This window comes from Crotalus tigris, unplaced genomic scaffold (assembly GCF_016545835.1).
Source record: "Crotalus tigris isolate CLP2741 ecotype Arizona unplaced genomic scaffold, ASM1654583v1 scf7180000018510.657491, whole genome shotgun sequence".
Classification (NCBI taxonomy): domain Eukaryota; kingdom Metazoa; phylum Chordata; class Lepidosauria; order Squamata; family Viperidae; genus Crotalus; species Crotalus tigris.
The window spans coordinates 277,750-298,759 of NW_024097046.1; the positions used below are offsets into that span (position 1 = coordinate 277,750).

A 21,010-nucleotide genomic window follows, 5' to 3' on the forward strand; every position below is an offset into this window, starting at 1 on the left:
GTTTCATCCGCATCGCTTTAAAGGTGCTTAAAGGTTGTAACTTTAACTTCGGCTGTCAGCAGCTTAATGATGAGCCATATTGCTATGGCCGGTCTTTTCTCTGCTGGTTTGGAGAGTTGCTCTGGATCAAGCGGAAGGGCTGCTGCCCTTCCGCTATCAAACGGGGGTCCTCTCCTTGCTCGTTGCCTCTACAGGGTGACTTTTGACCCTTTCCAGGGTCCCCCAGCGGGATAAAACCGGACGCTGAAGACAGAGCTCGCTTCCATGCGTCCGCCAATACCGCAATGGCAAACCGGAAGAGGATTTCAGTTCTTTCTATGATTTGGCTGTGATGATGGCTTGATGTTTTATCCAAGTAGCATTAACTGTATTTCTTGTCTTTTTTTTTAAATGTAGGATATTCCAAAAGGCTATGATGGCTGTGCTTTCTTTTTTTGGTTCCATACAGCTTTTATACAGGACTATCAGTAAGTTGTATGTTTGAAAGTACACATGGAAAAGAAAGCCAAAATGCACCCAGACCTATGAGCCAATGTATAAAAGACTTTAGGTTACAGAAACCTAGCTCAAGTCTCCACAGAAAGAGACCAGCATTTCTTTATTTCTATGGGGTTGTGGTATTTTTTATGGATAGTCTATAGAGAAAAAGAGGCCTGCCTTTTAATATTGCTTAGTATGAGCCAACTCTTTAGAGAACACCAGTTTTAAAAAAGTGCCTCTACTATGTAGAGCAGTGTTTCTCAACCTTGACAATTTTAAGGCATGTGGACTTCAACTCCCAGAATTCCACAGCCAGCAATGTGGAATTCTGGCTGTGGAAGTCCACATGCCTTAAAATTGTCAAGGTTGAGAAACACTGATGTAGAGGGATGTTCGTATTACTGTTTTTACTGTAATGGATTTATAAAGCTTACTAAGTCTCTAAGAAAAGTTATGTAATTATTTAGTAAAAGCTCACAACTTTTTTTGAAAATAAGTCCTCAGTGGTACCATTCCGTTTGTCACTGCAAATAATTTTATTTGCCATGTAGGAGATACAAAATACTAAGTGCTTTTAAGCAAGGGGATTATTTCCGTTGCAAGTGTTATTTCTCTCTTTCTTTAGCCTATTAAGCTATGTTTCATATTGCTTGTTTGCTAATGTTTGGAAATACATTTAACGTTGACTAGAATTTATTTTGCATTCAAGCTATTATATTCTTTTCCCAAACTATGTTCTTCTCAAACTATTTATATTTACTTATTTGAGGGCATTTATATGCTTTTCCCTCCCAATTGCATCAATTTGTGTCATCATTATAAATGAATATTGCCAAATGCCAATACTCATGAAAGTGTGAGTTTTATGTGTTTGAAAATTCAGCTTTCTTAGATATGACACACCTGTCATTTTTTTCTGTGAGTAATGTTTGGAGGTGAATGATAGCATTTGCAGAGTCACAATGGCACTACCCATGCACAGGAGGCAGGCATGTGCATTCTTAATGGGAACCGAAAGATTGCTGAAGAGCTGAATATTTTTCTGGGAAACGTTATTTGAAAACGCTAAAGTTATTAGAAAAACTATTTTGTTCTCTTCTGTGCAAAAGCTTAAATAATTTATATTAGAGAACTTGTTTTTTTCTCTTTTCCCTAGACTTTTCCTCACAAGAAATGAAATCGATAACTTAAACAAACCAAAGATGTGGAAGATGTTCAGAGATAATTTTGCTGTGGAGTTAAATTTCACTGACCCATGACTGAAGCAAGCAGAAACAGACTTAACTGGGAATTGCATAATAATTTAGTAACCTGGTTTTGCACCTGATATGGAATTGTATTTTGAGACTACTCCTTCTCAGTGTTCAGAATCACCTTGAATGTAAAAATAAAACTAATATCTAGTGCGCTATCATGATTACAACAATTAATTTTGCCATCTGGATTCTGTATAAGAAAATTAAAGGGCCTTCAGTGTAAACTCAGTAGCAAGTTCACAAGTTCTTCATTATCTTATTCTGACCTTTTAAAAATCTTTTATCTTTCTATCCTCCCAAAATGACTGGGTTATTGGCCAATTTCCAATAGCAGTTTATGATTGGGAGTCTGGAGATGTGGCTTAACTATATTGTAATGGCTTCTGATGCCAGATTCATCAGGTTCATGTGTGAGCCATGATGCCCCAAGATTGGAGAGCAAAGTTTCTACCTGCTTTTCCTCCCTCTCTGCATTCCATTGGCCTTTTACTGAGTTTCTGACCTAGTATATTTTTTATAATTTTTATCCCACATGTGGGAACTCCAAACATTGTATGAACAGTTTAGTTTCACAATTTGCATTGACTGGGAAGGCCTTTAAATTCACAATTCAGTTTCCAGGCAGGATAGGGGTATGTGTATGGAGAATATTATGTTAGGAAAAGTTGCCACTGGAGTTCATTGTTTTTAAAATGGCTGGAATTTATAATATGTAATGATGATGGCTCCTTCACCATAGATAATGCATGTAAGTGATTACATTACCTCCCCAAATTTTTCCTTATAAAAAAACCTTTCATGTTTTCTTTAGCAAGCTAGAAATTCTACCTGTTGATCTAGTTACAATATAATATTTGTTCATGAATTCCAGTTTAGCAGCTTTATATTAGCTCCACTTTGATGTTTTGTCATTTCATATATATTATCAATTCATGTTTGCAGCACAATATCCTGAAGGAATGAAATGCTTTCCCTCTATGCTTCTCCTAGTTTTAATGTATGATTTATATAATTTTATAATTTCATTTAAACTATGCCGCCCAACATCGGAATAGATAATGTGAAAAATAATTTTTGATGATAAAATTGGTAGCTGGAAGTATAGGTCAAATGGTATATCAGCATCAGAAAAATGTACAGTATGGAAATAATTTTGTGTAATATATAAGGACAGGTTTAACATCTAATATCGACAAAAATCATATGCTGTATTTTTATTCTGAAATATTGCCAGTCCTTCTAATCATCTGTATGCAAACCTGTCAAGCAACATTAGATATTCTGTTATACAATCTATTGCAGTGTATGGCATCCTTGTCAACTTTTAAGAGGTATGAACTTCAACTAATATTCTGGCTGGGGAATTCTGGGAGTTGAAGTCTGCACATCTTAAAGCTGCCAATTTTGAAAAAAGTGATCTAGTGTTTAATAAGTTATTAATGCTACTTTGAGTTTCCAAAATTAGCATGTAATGCGGAATTTGCTACTACTGTATTCCAAGATGTTTGACACATCTAAAATTAGTTTATAACATGCATATTTGTGAAGGATATTGTTAAATACATTGAGTTTCAGCTAAAAGCTTGTTCTGTACGCTGAATTCAGATGCAGTGTCAGTGAGCCAAATGCAGACTACAATATCACTCCATTCCAAAGCATTGTTATAGAAGTTGAGCCAACTGTTGTCCATATCACTACTAATAATATGCTACAACTAAGAAATATGATTATAGCTAAACACAGCAGATTATATTAATACCTTTTAAGAGAAATGTTTAGACGTGTATAGATTATATGTCATTAGAGAATGAAAAAAAATCTGATTTCTCTAATCAACAGAATGCTGATTGGTACAATAGCATTATATTCTGGGAACATGGAACATTATAGAGAAATATTGGGTACTAGATTACAAGTGATTTTTTAGAAGTCTGTTTATCTGTAAGGTGCTTTCCAATGTTCTCTATTGTGTGAGAATCAAATCACCAATAAGTAGAGTTGTATACAAATTAACTAATGTGGAACATTATAAATACTACTCTGCAATGCACCTCCTGTTCAGCTTTCCAGAATATTAAGATACTTCTAGTGCACTCACTTATGTTGCAAACTTAGTTAACTGGTATTGCAGCATATTCTTTTTTTAAAGTCCCATACCTAAAATTTCTACAGAAGTGAGTAATTAAAATCCCTTATAAGATCATGTAATATCAGTGCTGATCTAGATGTGTAAATTCACAAAGCACACAACATTTAGAAAATACAGTATTTTTACTGAAATCATTTTTTTAAAAAGTTGCAGTCATTTCACTCAGATTTTAAAATCTGTCACTCACACTTGGGCAATTGCTGTGGTGACCACACATACTCCAATGATGTCAGTCTGTGATAAAAGTTCTAGCTATCAAACTGGTTCATCATCAGTTTACGGCTGTATTCATAGGCAAGGAACAGGGCACCATTGGCTGGGAATGCACGGATCATCGTAGGTTTCAGTCCAGAGTACAAAGCAAACACACCTATGAGGAAGACATTAAACATTAGAAAAACTACCTTAGAATTTCATTTCCATCACTTTTTTAAAACTCAGACTATGTTGCACTGATTTAAAACTGAAGAAGGAAATCCAACAAAAGCTAAACTTTTAGGAATTTCAGCTTGCCTGCAAATTCGGAAGAAACGGTTAAATATATTTGGGTTGATCAGATGATTTTTCCTTATCTAAATTTATTATTTACCTTACTTTTTAACATGTAGCTGATAATGTTCAGAAATGTGTTAAGCAATTTAATCTGTTCGAAAAATAAAAGAAGAAATTGTAAGACTGAAATGACTGGGTTATATTAATAATAAAACTATATACTGTATATAAATCTATTGTGCAATTGATTTGGAGAAAAATAAATCTAAATTTTTATCTTGACCGTGACTATCATAGGTCAGTGGTTCTCAATCTTTTTTTCACCTTTTGTGACCATGGACTGTGGCCCTGGACCCCCAAGACTTAACTCAAGATTTAAATCATAACAGTTCTTCAAGCCTTTGTAGACCCTCTCTTAACGATAGCGGACCACAGGTTGAGAACCAGTGTCATAGATTAATTATATCTTAAAGGGCTTACATTCATCATGGATTCACGGGTTATGCAACTTAACTTTCTTACAGAAGATTAGACCAGAAGGCTGCTAAGTGCAAGAGAAGGAATCTGAACAACAGCTGAAATGAGTGTACTGTTTATAAAAAGTATAGTATAGGTAGATATAATACAAATAATGTAATTATGTAAAGTCAAGTTTGAGTCAAATGTGTAAGTTGCATCATTTGCATGATGACATAAACATTATTTGTCCTTCACTTAGGCCTTGTTCTATTCTAAAGCCTTAAACAGTCACAATACGATTTGCTTTTGGATTACTGTGCTGTGATATGGAACATTACTGGGGATGATGTGAGCTGCAGCCCAAACCTGAAGGGGGCAGGTCAGGAAAGCCCGCTGTCCGTGAAAAGAGGTTGATCCTAAAGACTAATTATCTAATCATTCTAAGGGCATGAGATAATGGAGACATCATCTTTAATATATGAAGGAGCTGGCTTTACATATTATACTAAGTTCAAATGTGGGTTATTGTTTGTGATTTAATCTCTTCTATAAACCCAGCCAACTGCTTTATTCAACAAACCATAAATTAGCATGAGTGAACCAGACCAAGGCAAGAAGACTCAAACCTAATAGATGAGAAATCGACATCCTGTTACCGTGACTATACACATTCCTAAACAGGCAAACTGTCCTACAACAGTCCATGACTAAGTTACATTTACCTCCTAAGCACTATTTCAGGTTTATGTGGTAATAAGTAACATTTTAAATCCTGTCTTTCTAGTCTTTTGCCAACCTCAGCCTTGAAAAGTGAAAGGATCTTACTTTTTTCTTTCTGGCTGTATTCAACCATCATTCCTAAAATTAATGGTTATCTGATCATGCTGATAATCTATCCTAATCTGGCCCTGCAATTTAACTTCCTGTCATTACAAAGAAAATGAGTAGCAGCACCAACAGATGTAAATTGACAACCAGCTGGTTCTTTTTAGCAAAATATGTGGTCCAGGCACATGTTATTTTGAAGAAAGAAACGACCTAATGCTACCGAAAGTAAATATGTGACATCACCTGTGAAAACCAAGTTAAGTGCTCTCTGGAAAACAGCCAGATTTGTTTTGTCCCCCCCCCTCATAAAAAAGTATAAGGGACAGCTGACAGCTATGGCTTTGCAGAAGTTAAGCGATACCGTCACCCATGGGCTCATTAGTCTCTTTCATATTCTAACCTTCATTCTTGACAACACTTGCAAAAGTTCTCATAAAGCCAGTCTGTTTTCCCGCCATGGAAAGAACTTGGATCCTAGATTTGACACAGTCCACTGGGTAAACAGCAATCCAGAGACACATGCCACCAAAGCCACCACTGAGCACCAATGCAACCGGACCTATAAAAACAAGCATCAGGAGCTTAATATATTGTAGCATATTATAATATGATAGCAAAAAAAAACCCCAAGTGATTTCCTCCAACCCGCAATTTTGTAAAAAAAAAAAGACAACTCCTGTATCCTACTAAAGCCGGTAAGCATGTTTGTTTTAAGGCACAGTGTATTGAAACATTATTTGGGTGTGTTGGTTATTAAGTTGTCCAATTCTCTGCTAATTCTCTGACTTGGCTGCTATTAGGTTGGGTTCTTCTTCACTAATTTGGACTGGGCTTTTTTTCTTTAATCAGCAGTAATCTTTAAGGCTGCTAGTCTATGTGTGATATGCCATAAATAAATAATTTTAAGCTACTGTGTTTATATGAGAACATTTTGAGCAGGCCGCAAGATTTTTTTTATTAAGCAGAAATCCTTTGGGGTTGAAAGTCAGCAAGGGTGGGATTAAAAGAAGCTATATTTATCTCAAGACAAGAAGTCATATTGTTAACAAGCTCAGACATACCTAATTCCTCTTTTGGTTTTCCAAATGCCAAAAAGGTCCGACTGAATTCATAAGCTCCAAAGAATAAAAAATAGCCTGGAATTTCACGTAGTAAAGTGCTGAACCAACCACGATAGAAGCCAAGGGGGCCATCCTTTTGCAGAACACTTTTGATTACTGACCAAACTGTACTAGGAGAAGAAAAAGAATATTATTACAAACATAGGTTGCCAGCTAATGATGGGAAAAGCTAGCTGGAAAAACTGCTTCCAAAGATATCTAGTTCCTGTCTTGGAGCACTGTCAAAACACAGTATGTATCAATAGTTAAAATTAAGCTGTGTGTTTCTCAAAAACCCATCTCAGAAGTAGTTTGGTACAAATTTTTGATTATAGATGTCTAAATACTACTAATCCCTGATTTTAAAAAAAAACTTTTATCTTAATTGCCAGTGGTTAAGCTTCTAGGAATCTTGCCTATTACTTAAAACAGGAAAAATGTGATAGATCTTGGACAGATCCTAGAGCTGCAGTTCATTTGCATCTGGTGAGGCACAAATTTTCTAGTCATGAGAGAAACACTAAACCAGGGGTAGGCAACCTTGGATCTTTTATGACTCGTGGACTTCAACTCCCAGAATTCCTGAGCCAGCATGGCTCAGCTTGGAAACTCTCCCTTTCCCCTCAGCATGGCTGGCTCAGGAATTCTGGGAGTTGAAGTCCACGAGTCATAAAAGAGCCAAGGTTGCCTACCCCTGCACTAAACTATTCCCTCATTTAGGTAGACTAAATGAGGGGCTGAAGACACTTGTATAATATCTAAGAGGAGGGACTATATGATTATAACTCAAATTGAAAAAAAGATGGGAAGTGATTCTATTTCCTAATTTTTGTTTTTTCCCCTTCCTTCTTTCCTTCTATTTGTCTTTTACTCTGTGAAAAATTCTTAATTTAAATTAAAAAACCAGTAAATCAATAAAAATGTAATAAAACAAAATATAAGAAACATAATTCAAAAAAAAATACAAGCATGTTAAGTACAGAGAAATAAACTCATTAAAAGGGTCATATCACTTCCAAACCTGGAAAAGGCAGGCAGGGTTGAGGCTGATGAATTACTTACTTGTGCTGTTGCACTATCTTCCCAGATAATTGCAATTCATGCATGGTCTGCAAGCGGCACTTCACAAGCTCTGTAGGGCAGAGGGCCAAAGTGGCAAAGGCAGAAGCAAAGGAGCCAGCCACTGCATTTTGAAGGTCGCTGCAAAAAAGACAACATGTATCTAGTATATCAGGGGTCTTCAAACTCGGCCCTTTTATGACTCATGGACTTCAACTCCCAGAATTCCTCAGCCAGCGTGCCTGGCTGAGGAATTCTTGGAGTTGAAGTCCATGAATCATAAAAGGGCCGAGACTGAAGACTCCTGTAGTATATGGAAATCACATGAAACTCAAGGCTGGCATGCCTTGACTCAGTCACTGCTGCATGTAATTCTAGAACAGTGGTTCTCAACCTTTCTAATGCCGCGACCCCATAATACAGTTCCCCATGTTGTGGTGACCCCCAACCACTTATACATCACCGGGTGCCAGGGGTGTGGCCAAAGAAAAGGGGGAACAAAATGGCGGACAGCCTTGTTTGGTGACCCCCGTGAAATGGTCATTCGACCCCAAATGGGGTCCCGACCCACAGGTTGAGAACCACTGTTCTAGAAAGAGATAGCAAAGGAGCATTTTAAGCATCCCACCTGATTGAGTGAACCACAGGGTGGGGAAAACAGAAGGTAGGAGTATTAGGTATGCTCGCCGTCTTGAATTTTATACGTATAATTAGTGGGATAAAATCATCCTATCACCATGATCATGCTTTCTACACTGGATTTAATGAAGCATCTTTTAAATTCCCTGCTGTAAAACTGGATGCTGTATAAATATCATTAATAGATCAGGGTCTTTTTGTACCAAGATTAAAGGAAAAGAGTGGTCTATAACAATTGCAAGTATCTTCTTACTCCCTATCAAAATGTATCAAGATATTCAACATTTCTTTTTTTAAGTAAGCATAGCCTCTTTTTGTTGTTTTCAGTGGGTAACTGGTCAATAGTGATAAACACTTCCAGTAATGAAATTAGGGGAAAGAAAGAAGTTGGGGATGTGATAAGAGTTTTGTATCAATCACATCCTTTCTTCTCAGTGGTCCAGCATATTTCCACAGTATTTCTATTTTTGCTTTGCCTATCCTTGGATGCCTAAATGATCTAAATGGAGCAGTCCTGCAAATGTTTTCAAACTCCAGAATCATTCGCTCCTGTTGGCTTCTATCATTTCTTTTCCAGGCCTATCCATTGTCCTGAGTGTTCTATCTTTTCAAAAGTTTCAAATGTCCTGCATCCATCTTCAAGAATCCTTTAACTTAGCACAACTCATAGGCATTAAGAGGATGTTAATACTCCCTCTAAGTTCATCAACTTTCACACCAAGCTTAGCAGCCACAGAGCTGTTTTGCAATCTATTTGGCTTTAAAAGAAGGTAAGCTGATATTACATATTTTATTTTTGTTCATTTTAATTTTGTCTTAGGATTTTTTTGCAATTAATGTCAACGATTAACATTTAAAAAAATCATTAATTGGTCTCACAAATAAACTGGTGATCTAATCATGCAATTCTCTGAAAGAAAAATCATATATTTGTCAAAGGTCACAGGTCAGATTAGCAGATCCATGGGGGAATCTACTGAAGCCTCACGATTCTGCCAGTTGACTAACAGCCGCAAACAGGTATAAATTCCAGATATAATTCTTTAGGAAATGGGATATGGAAAAAATATATTCCCTGCCTGTTGCTAACCTGAAATCTATCAACTGGATTTTCATTGGAACACCCTTTGCTATACACATCTGACTAGCAAGGAATACAAAAACCTCATCTACAAAGAAATCAGTGTCTGGATAAGCTGGAAGAGAGTGGATGGGTGTAGTTTATATATTATGCAAAGCCATAATATGATTTGAATTTTGGTTCAATTATCATATGACTCTAGCCATGGTGACTGCAATCTATGCCTTATCATTTATGATGTTGTAGAGTCAGCTATTTAGGATTCCTTCAGCAAACCATGGTTTAAAATAGAGGCGAGCAATTTTTTTAGATTGGGGACCTCAACTCAGCCTCCTGATTTTCTGGGGAGTCACAGGAAACCATCCAATGACATAGTGACATCCACAGAAGGGGAACAGTTCAGTATTTTTCACCTGCTTTTCAAGGTGTTGGTAGGGACGTACAGTGGAAATGGGAGCAAGCCACTTTTATTCCCATCCTTATTTTAAAAAACTCCCAAAACAGGATGACATTGCACAATTGAGTTTCTGCTGTCCAATTCCAGCACCTGGATCGCAAACATGTTTTTAGGTGTCTGAAAAGCCTCCTGCTTACCTTCCCACTCATATATTTGAAAAAAAAAAAGATAAAGCACCCCCCCCCAATCAGACATTCTGCCACTGAATTTGAGTGGCTCAATCCGGGGCAGATGAAGGACCACGTGCAGCCCGTGAGCTTCCCATCCTTGGTTTAAGGCAGTGTTTCCCAAACTTGACAATTTTAAGGCATGTGGACTTCAACTCCCAGAAGGTAAAGTAAGGATAGAAAGTGCCACATTACAAACAGCAAGTTTTCTTGCCATTGCTTCAGGAATAAGAAGGCAAGGAAAAGATTTTCAGAGTTTCTTCTATGTGACAAAATAAGTAGTTCTTGCAGACTCTTCTTTAAAACAATCTCACTGAGAAAGCCGTAGTAGTAGGCTGGGTTGCCTAGAATACTGTCTGACGCATTACCTAATTAAGTGAATTATTTGGAGAAAGCTTATGGCTCAATTAATCAAAACTTAAGGATTTCATCCACGGCTATTTTTGTTTTAAACCACTGTCATTTGTCCTAAGTACCAGAAATGCAGAGGAGAATCAAGATGTAATTAAAAGAAAAAAACGTGTGAATCAAGGAGCAGTGTTTCTATTTCAACAGGATCCCATTTTCTGGTGTGGGAACTGCACTTCTACTTCTGAACTGTGATACTTTAAAAAAAAAAAACCCTTCTATCAGTTGCAGAGCGGTTGAGAGAATAATACACTAACCTCAGCTTTGCTTTCCTGTCTAGGCCAGCAATTTTCCTCACAATATTTTGGCAAAAGCCATAACACATAAAGAGCACGGCATTTTCAGCAATGTTTGCCACAAGTGCAGGGGTGGTCCCCTTGTAGAAGCCGCGGAACCCTATTTGCTTATAGGTTTTCACACAACAGTCCATAAGCCCTTGGTACATGGTGGGAAATGTCTGCATTTTCACCTTTGCGGTGTCAAATGGTTGACCGGTTATCACACAGGCAGTACCTCCTACATGAGAAAGGAAAGGAAAAACATTAGAAATGGGAGTTGTTGGGTGGCTGGGTTTTGTTTTTTTCTTTTTGCAATTATGTGACATTCTCAAACAAAAGGAGGTGAACTGGAGGAACAAAATTATCCTTGACAAAAAAGGCACATATACATTTTTATTTTATATATATGTGTGTATCTTAAGTGTTTTCTATGATGCACCCGGTTGGCCCAAATATGGGAAGAAGAAAGCTTTATATATGTGTATATATACATGTCTGTCTGTCTGTCTGTCTGTCTGTCTGTCTGTCTGTCTGTCTATCTATCTATCTATCTATCTATCTATCTCAGTGGTTCTCAACATGTGGGTCGGGACCCCATTTGGAGTCGAACGACCATTTCATGGGGGTCGCCAAACAACACAGTCCGCTATTTTTTCCCCCTTTTCCTTAGCTGTGCTACTCCCTTTTATTCTATTGGCTTTTGAAAGCCAATCGAATAGATTCTCTTGAATAGAGTCTAATTCTATTGGCTTTCAAAAGCCAATAGGAATTGTCCAGGCTGTCTCTGCCCTGCTGAGCCCACCAAAAGTTCCATTCTGCAAATGGTGCTGCACCAGTTGAGTAGTCCTCGACTTACGACTGGTTGGGGGTCACGGCATTAAAAAGGTTGAGAACCACTGATCTATCTAATCTACCTCCTCTCTCTCTCTCTCTCTCTCTCTCTCTCTCTCTATATATATATATATATATATATATATATATATATATATATATGTGTGTGTGTGTGTGTGTGTGTGTGTGTGTGTGTGTGTGTGTGTGTAGGTCTTTGGTTATTCAGGTTTTCTCCCGCGTCAAATTGGAAGTGTCTTGGCGACGTTTCGATGAAGTCCCATTCGTCATCTTCAGGCTCATTGAATAATTTAAGCTTGAAGCTAGGGACAACAAGAATATGTGCTTTGCTCTAGGAGTTATCAACTTTTCTGACAGGGCATCATTTGGCAATTTCATATGGTGCTAAAGCTATCTTAAAAAATATTCAATAAGCCAAGTCTTATGAATCTGAAGGCAAGAACATATTTTCTGAGATTTGGATTATGTTTCATTTCGGTCACCCCTTCCCTCTTTCAAAATAAAGAATAATATGTATTAAAATCATGCTCTCTCTTTTTATGACCTTATAATCCCTTAATTTAAGGTATAGTCAGGTGACTGGATGGAGTTGATGTATTAAAATCATACTATCCCAATTATTATTTTTTTTCAAATAAGGGACATTAAAACCTTACAGAGTGGTGCTTTTGGGGAAAATAGGAAGTGAGAGCATTATGTACGCTCTCTTGAACTGCACAAAATAATAATACTAATGAATTGGAAGACAAGAAAACCAATGACACTGGACCATGCTTTGTACCCAAAACGTGATATTGATTGGCTCTATTTGCCAAGAATTGAAGAAGCTAGAGGACTTCTAAAGGTGAAACAAACTATGGAGAAAAAAAGCATGGTCTGAATAGCTACATTAAGAAAAGCCAAGAATCCTTGCTGAAGGCACTCAATCAAGGATAGCTCTTGAAAACTGCAAAAGTGAAGGCTGAGTATAGAAAAGAAACAACTGGAAACTGACATTAATTGAAAAAACAAGTCAATGCATGAAAGATATAGAAGGAAAAGCTGATTAAAAAAAACCCACATGGAGTTGGTTAAGATCAGGAGTGTTAAAGAAAGAAACTGAAGGCTTTATTTTAGTAGCTCAAGAACAAACTTTGCCAACTAGTTGCGTGAAGGCGAATATTTAACATGTTACAAATGATGGCAAATATTGCCTTTGTAGTAAAAAGGCTGACACAATTGACCACTTCATAAATTTCACAAACTACCAGAAACAGTCATTGGAAACATTGCCAGAGGTTTGGATTTGAATTTGGGACCATCAAGTTGAGAAAGTTTTGGAAAATGAGTAGGTTAACATTTTATGGGACTTTTAAGAACCAAACAGACAAGCATCTTGTTAATAACATGCCTGATATAACATTTATTGAAAAGAAGAAAGTCTGATTCATTTATGTTGCTATTTTGGATGATGCTATGACTGAGGAAAAACAATTGGAAAAAATTATGAAATATCAGAACTTGCAGATCAAAGCTGAACACTGATGGAAAAAAAAATCTGTTGTTATACCAATTTTGATTGGGGCCTTTGGAGCATAACCTAAAGGAATCCTTGGTATCTGGAAATATTGAATTCATTAGACCCGAACACCCTAATTTTACAAAATTAGAAACTGGTTGGAACTGCTTATATTTTTAGATATTAGTATAATCATTCTTAGGTCCTTGGTTGGGACTTGAATGAAGTTTCTATCAGTCTCAGACTGTGAATCTCACTGTAGAGTACCCACAAATATCATAAGCTGAATCAGTGTAGTACAGGAGTCCCCATCCCCCAGGCTGCAGCCCACTATTGGGTTGTGAGCCATTCAAAACTGGGCCGCAGAAACAGTGAGCAAGCACATGCGCATCCCCACTTATGTGAGCAGTGGGTGAGCATGTGTGTTCCATTTGGGCGAGCAGTGTGCCCACTGCTCATGCAAATGGAGCTGCGCATGTGCGTGCTTGCCAGCCGCATGCACAGAACCATCTCCTTTCCCCCTCCCCACCACCAGTCCGCAAAGGTTGGGGAACTCTGGTGTAGTACAAGCTTTCTGTAATTTGTTTGCGCCTAGCTATTTTAGAATAACAATTTAAAATTTCTCAGCCAATGCAGCTTTTGGCATGCTGGTGAGAAATTCTAGGAGTCGTGATATACGGAGTACCTCAGTTTAGAAAAGTAGCACAGAGGGCATCTGTGGCTATGACTCAGATTTAGGAAACCAAAGTTCAATGACTCACTCAGCATGAAAAAGAACTGTGATCTAAATCTAATCTCATCAGTACCATCATAAAAAAGTGGAACAGCTGCTGATGCTTGCTCTAAGATTAAGTTGCCTGAAAGAATTATGGGATTTCCACGTGTTCACAACATATAACAGTAGGAATCCCAACACAAACTTTTTTTGCTGCTGAAGAAAACACAGAAGACAGCTAATGTTCTCCTAACTTGGAAGTGCTCAGTGATCAATGTTCTAAGATGTAGAAGAGAGGCACAATATTTCTCAGATATTTTTTTTTTTAAAAAAAGCTGGGTAATGTTCAGGAGTGGCACTGAGGAGCTTAAGATGGTGAAAAGAAAAAAGAAAGAAAAGAAAAGAAAAGAGAGTGACTTCTCCTGTGAAAGCCTGCTACCCTGAACAGAAGAAACATTTATGATGTTACCTAGTTGGGAAATGAAACATCTGCAAGAAAACAGTGAAACTCAGAGAGCACCAAGGACCTACAGAAGAAACATTTGGGAGCAAAAAGTTATCTTTTCATCATTCTCCTCCAAAACCAAAGAACCAAAGAAGGTCAGTCTGGAGGCTTTTCTAAGTGAAATGCTTTGAACTATAAAAAGCAATTCTTTGCATCCAAGAACACACATTTTACAGCTGAAATTAATTATTTTGTGCTCTTTGCAACCATTTTTAACAACTTAATGCAAATATAGAAAAGACCCTATTCTTTCATGGTGGTGACCACTACGCTGAATTAAGAAATTCAAGCAAGGTACAAACTTGGCTCTGTCTTGGATGAGGCTAGGCCAGGGGTAGGCAACCTTGGCTCTTTTATCACTCGTGGACTTCAACTCCCAGAATTCCTGAGCCAGCATGGCTCAGCTTGGAAACCTCTCCCTTTCCCCTCAGCATGGCTGGCTCAGGAATTCTGGGAGTTGAAGTCCACGAGTCATAAAAGAGCCAAGGTTGCCTACCCCTGGGCTAGGTCTAGTGCAGATGTGGGCATTTGTAGCTCCTCCTTTTCCTCCCTTCTTCTTAAAGAACAGAACGAGCAAGCAGCTAAATGATGCCTGCAAACTTCTCTTTCATACTGATACCAGCTTCTTATAGATTCCACTTCTGGATCTTTGTCCAGAAATACATTAGGGTAGTATTTCTTAACTTGGTCAACCCTAAGATGTGTAGACTTCAACTTCCAGAATTCCCCAGGCAGCACACTGGCTATTAAGCTCCACTAATTTCAGACTGGCCTCACTGACACACCCAGATCAGACCTAGAAGAAGAAAAAATGCAACAGTTCTGCATCAGAACCCATTCTGGGGGCTTCTGATATCAGCAGCATTTTCTCTGCAGGTCTCGTCAGAAGGAAAGGAGTCTCAAGAGTACATCTGAAACTTTCCTCTAGTGTACACAAACAGCTGGTTTTCACTTTAAAGTATTATGTGTTTCGTGTGTCTCTCTAGCTTATAGGCTTCCCATGAGCAACTGCTTGGCCTCGGAGGGAGAAAGCCCCCCTACCAAGGAGAGCCTTATGCTCCAAACCAAGATAGGCCTTGTTCTATGTCTGTGGTTGATAGGCAGTCTTCACTTTTCACTTGGGTAACAGCTGACACTATAGAGAAATACCAATAGCTGCCATCTACACTGCTGCATTCCTGAAAGCAAACAAATAAAAGGCAGTTGACTAACCAGCACACTACTTAAATATACCAAAGAATGCAACACAAAACAAAGATTATCTTGTCTCTCCAATCGGTCTTTGCTCAACCTTTTCTTGTGACATATTTTGAAATGCTTGTGTAAGCATGAAATAAGGGCTCAATAAATTAAAAGCTGTAGTTGGGAAATTATTAGACAAAAAGTGCTTACACATTTACTTTTCCTCCATAGGAAGGGGTTAGATGAAGGGAAGCAATTCATGGGAAGATCATAATTCAGGATAAGGTCAAAACATTATTCCCCTTTAGTGCCCTCCACTATAAAAGCCACTTTTAGGATTCACACTGTGTCAACAGAATTGCCTTATACCTTCAGAGAAGAGCTTTGTTTAAAGAGCATAAAAGCATCTGCTATCAGTTTTTAACAGGATTTATGTAAACAGCACTTCCTAAGACTTACCTACAGCCCCAGCTGTGAGGTCAATGGCAGCTTGGATGACAGGATTTGTTTTCATATTTTTTATTTGCTTTGTGGTGACTCTAAATCACAAAGTTTCCTGTAGCACACAGGGAGTTGGGATGGGTATCTCTAAATTAGATTTGGAGAGAGAGGGAAATTACAATGTTAGTCTGACAGCAAGTAAATGTGTCACGCTGAGCGCTATGTTGCATTTAAATATATACTAAGCTGTTCGGGTGTTTTGGTTATTTATCTAAAAGTTATTCCAATATATAAATTATTGGGATTGGATTTCTCATCCAAACCATGTGGAAATGTCATGGGAATACAAACTTTTAAAATAAAAAGTTAGCAAAAAGAAAGTGCAGGCAAGAGTTTCTCGTTAGGATCTAAGTACAATGATTCCAGAACTATGCTTCAGTTCTGAACAATTTCAGTGATTTTCACAGGAAGTTAGCTCCCAATAAAAGCATCAGGCAGAATAAAGCCATATTGCAAAGTATCACCACACTCTCCAGCCCAAGCATCTTACTATTTCCTGTTCATATTTCCTCAAACTCTATTGAATTCTGCCCAATTCTAGCACTCTCTCTTGCTGTAAAGATATGCAGGCTTAGTACAGCTAAGGAATTGTCAGATAGCTGAAGTCTGTTCCAATGCATTCTTTTAAAATCTTTAATATATAGATTTCAGGAGACGCATTGTGATTTCTTTTCCATTATGTATCCGGTTGAGGAATGATTTATTTTAAAATAACTGCAAAATCCAGAAGGTGCTGAAGACAGTGAGTCACACTCTTGTCTCTATCAACTACTTGGAGCTGTCCTCGAAAATAACTCCGAAGGCAGAGAATGACACAACTTACTTGCTGATTGGTACCAATCAGTTTTACAGAGCAACACTGATACTATAGGAGCTACATTGTTTGCCAGTAAGTTTATGGCTCAACAAGAAGTGCTGGGATTATCTAGTCAGCCCCATATGGCTTGGAAACATGTTGCCTTTAGGATCAGCTTCTTATATAGACTCTGTTTGCCCTACAAGGAGTCTCATCCTGTAAAAAAAAAATCAGGTGATAAAGGATTATATCCACTAACAGGGCTTAAGGTATTCTTAGTAGCAGGCCTCTTTAGAACAGCTTGACAAGGTCAGATGTGCTGGTACTGATGTAAAAAAGAAAGAGAAGTCCTTTCCAAGAGACCTTTCAGATATAAAAATCTGTCCATGAGCAACAACAATTTTGATTGCAAATTTTTAACAATTTAAATTTTTAAAAAATAATTTCAAAAATTTAAATTTAAAAACATTAATTTAAAAAAATTACTAATAACGTTCAGTGATTTTAACAGGCTACTATTGTATTTATGAATATTTTATAGATGAGTTACTGTATTTATTGTAAGCAGTCTAAACTGCAAGAATAGTTACAATAATTGTAATGATTATACAATTAAACATTAATATATAAATACTAAATACAAGAATCCCATCACTAGCTTATTAAAATTGTGTCTTTCAGGATGGTAGCAGACAATTGATGGCAATCAATAACAACAATAATAACTTTAATGGAGAGGTATCAGTGGAAAACATTTATCTTTATATCCACACTTTCCCTCTTCCACCTATAGAAAAACTTGGCATCCTAACAACAACAAAAAATAGTCATCTACCTACCAATAACACCTATAGACGGATCAGAATTTTGCCAATCTCAGCCAGCCAACAAAACAAAAATAATTAAATATTATACATCTATTTAAACATTTTACCTTTGTATTACTAAATCTATTATACAATATATAAAACTGGTGATCATCAAGTCTGAGAAATTTTCTATTTAAGGCATCACAATGTAATGCTATAATGGATATATTATTTTCTTTTGACTCCTTTATTTCAGTTTTGAGCTATAGACCAATCTCTCTCTCAGTTCTAGTAAAAAACCATTGGCAAACCATTTAGAAAATATTGTCAAAAATCTGCAGGGCACTTGCCAGAAGTCAAGAATGGCAAAACACACACGCACACCACACTTCTGAATATCTTGTGGGGGAAAAAAGTACATGGACAACTCACATACTATCAGGTTTATTTATTTTTATTTATGTATTATGTTTTTGTGCTGCCCATCTCCCCTATAAAGTTAAACCAACTTCTTATCTAGTTTTTTTTTCCACATCCTCTTTCTTTAGGAAGCTGAAGTTTTCTTAGTTGTAACAAGTTAATCTTTAGGATAATTTTACAGTAAATTAAAATTACCCATTGCAAAGGAATGTCTTGGGAAAGCCTTGATCATAGTATTGCAGAAAATCACAGGACTCAGACCACGGAATAAAAAGAAGTTTGGTTTATTTTGTGCAAAGGTTCAGAGCGCTATATTTGTAGCCACATCTCAACAGCTTCATATAAAAAAACACAAGTTTATATATTCTCGTCAGAAACAGCAAAACACGGAAATGTAACTGATAGCATGGATTGGTTGCTTTGAAACACAGCCCCCTTACAGCATCCTTATAGCCCCCACCCCATAGCTAACATATCCATAGCTAACATATCTTGCCCCCCTCTCTCAATTGGGGGGGGAGGTAACTTTACCTAAACTGCTTAAGTTTCTTACAGCGTCTAAATGTCTAAATTTCCAGTAACCTACTTGTGGTTAGCTGCAGCAGAGCTTCAAACTTAACACTTTTGTGCAACCAACAAATGAACTTGTGGTTTGACATCTTTCATTTCCTTTTGTTCTCCTTCTAACTAATACACGCATTTAAGACTCATGTCCTGTTTTATGACTTAAGTCCTGCTTTATGTCCTGCCTTAATAGTCACTTACTTAACAATTTACATAGCTCAAAGTTAATATATTACAGGTAGTCCTTGACTTACAATCTTTCACTAAGTGACCATTTGAAGTTACAACAGCACTGAAAAAAGTGACTTATGACTGGTTTTCATACTTGTGACCATTGTAGCATCCCCATGGTCACGTGAACAAAATTTGGGCACTTGGCAACTGGCATGTATTTATGACAGTTACACTGTCCCAGGATCATGTGATCACCATTTGCAATCTTCCTAAGTGGCTTCAGACATGCAGTGTCAATGGGGGAAGCCAGATTTGCTTAAGGACCACACTACACACTTAACAACTGCAGTGATTAATTTGTCAAAGGTTGTAAAATGGCACAACTCACTTAACTGTAGCAATAGAAATGTTGAGCTCAACTGTAGTCATAAGTTAAGGACTATATGTATTGGCAAAATGTATAGTTTTCTTTTTCAATTTCTCAGGAAAATACATTCAGGTTTATTTGTTTCAAGCAATAATATCCTTCTTGCAACATTTTTCAACACAGCTAGCAACAGCCAAAGCACAATAATCAATATTAATAACACAACTGATCACATAAATTAAAAAGGCATATTTAAATTACTTGGAAATATATTTCTATTATCAACAACCTTTAGGAGGAGCCATTGCCACAACCAAAAATGTATTAATTACTGTATACCATTAGGATGGGTGGGTATATGCAGATCATGTCTATAAACAAAGTGTACACTTGTATGCTTAGAGAGTCAATTCGGTATAGTGATGACGGTGCTGGCCTAGACACCACCAGAAGATTGTGACTTCTAGTCCTGCTTTAGGCATGAAAGCCAGCTAGATGACTTTAGATCAATCAATCTCTCTCAGCCCAGCCCACCTTACAGGATTGTTGTGGGGAAAAAAGAGGAGCATTATGTGTGTTTGCAGCCTTGAGTTACTTATACAGTAATAAGGACAGGATACAAATCATAAGGGCAGGATATATATATTTAGGCATATAGTTAATTCATATGCCATGTTCATGTTCCATTTGTATATATCTAAATCAGGGCTGGGGAATGCTTTAGGTTCTATTCCAAAAATCTGCTTTAGCAAAGACAAGAGCATGAACATAGCATCAGTCTACAACTTTTTAAAGCAGCTGCATCTTGGATCTTTTGGGACTTGTGGGCCAGCTGATCCAGGGAAGGGACTCAGCTGTTTTAAAGATCTGCAGGCAGAAGCTACATCCATCTCTCCGAATGTAAAAGCAGTGATAGCTTGCGTCTCCCACAGAAGATCAAGTGATGCATTATTTAAAAATGGGGGGGGAAGCCGGCACCGACACGAGATGAAAGACTAGACCAACGAAGAACACCCCCCAAACAGCGCCAAGAAAACAGGACTTCGCACCGGCCGATCCCTGCAGACCGAAGAGGGCAGTTCCCGAGGGAGGGATGGACAGTGTCCCAGGTGGGTGTCCGCTGAAATCGGCTACTTCTCTCCGCTGGAGTTGCCACCGAAAGCCTTGCGCTTCTCTTCGGCTGCCTCAGCTGCATTGCCTCTCCAGAACGGCTCGGCTCGCTCTCCTCGCCGCGAGCGCTATATACCTGCGTTGGAAGGGGCGCCCACCCGCCACGAGCCTGGTTGGGGAAACGACAGGAGGAGGATCTGGAGCTCGGCCTGGGAAGCGGAACTGGAGGCGGTGATGGTGCTGCTGCTGCCGCCCCCAAAGCCCGCCCCGAAGGCTGGCCAGGTGATCTTGGCAGCCTTAGAGGGAGCGAGGGGATCGCGAGTCTCTGGGATGTTTTGCAATTTACCTTTTAAAGGAGAATATTTAGCTCAGGGTTGACACGAGGGATCCTTGGTGCTCTCTGAGGTTGCTTGTTTTCTTGCAGATGTTTCATTACCCAATGAAACTAGGTAATCTCACCAGTGCTAGCAGTAGACAATCAAGTGATGCATTATTTAAAAACAGAAAAAAAAAGCAAGCTGGCACCGACACCAGATGAAATACTAGATGTTGTTCTCTAGTAATGAAACGTCTGCAAGAAAACAACCAAGCTCAGATAGCACCAAGGACCCCTCAATTTGCCTTTTAGGCGTTGGTAGTTGAGGGGCTACCATTCCCTTCTTGGATC

General features: G+C 38.0%; 2 protein-coding genes across 5 annotated transcripts in view; one reads left to right on the plus strand and one right to left on the minus strand.

The window, feature by feature from the left end:
* Positions 1 to 3,851, plus strand: part of LOC120312506 (phosphatidylinositol 3,4,5-trisphosphate 3-phosphatase TPTE2-like) — a 32,313-nt gene extending 28,462 nt beyond the window's left edge. For both annotated transcript variants that reach the window (XM_039353297.1, XM_039353298.1), the window contains 2 exons: positions 397 to 467; positions 1,637 to 3,851. In XM_039353297.1, the coding sequence (XP_039209231.1) occupies positions 397 to 467; positions 1,637 to 1,739 (174 nt within the window). In that variant the 3' untranslated portion in view covers positions 1,740 to 3,851. The remainder of the gene's footprint in view (positions 1 to 396; positions 468 to 1,636) is intronic.
* Positions 3,852 to 3,988: 137 nt separating this feature from the next.
* Positions 3,989 to 20,620, minus strand: SLC25A15 (solute carrier family 25 member 15). Of its 3 annotated transcripts, XM_039353302.1 has the most exons (8): positions 20,283 to 20,620; positions 18,324 to 18,463; positions 16,062 to 16,190; positions 10,833 to 11,091; positions 7,827 to 7,964; positions 6,726 to 6,895; positions 6,065 to 6,223; positions 3,989 to 4,255 (listed from the first exon to the last, which is right to left on the minus strand). In XM_039353302.1, the coding sequence occupies exons 3-8, from the start codon at positions 16,114 to 16,116 to the stop codon at positions 4,134 to 4,136; spliced, it is 903 nt and encodes a 300-aa protein (XP_039209236.1). In that variant the 5' UTR covers positions 16,117 to 16,190; positions 18,324 to 18,463; positions 20,283 to 20,620; the 3' UTR covers positions 3,989 to 4,133. The 3 variants fall into 3 exon arrangements, with proteins under 3 accessions (XP_039209236.1, XP_039209235.1, XP_039209237.1); XM_039353301.1 differs by lacking the exon at positions 18,324 to 18,463 and having other exon boundaries at positions 20,283 to 20,619; XM_039353303.1 differs by lacking the exon at positions 18,324 to 18,463 and having other exon boundaries at positions 20,480 to 20,584.
* Between the last annotated feature and the right edge of the window lie 390 nt (positions 20,621 to 21,010).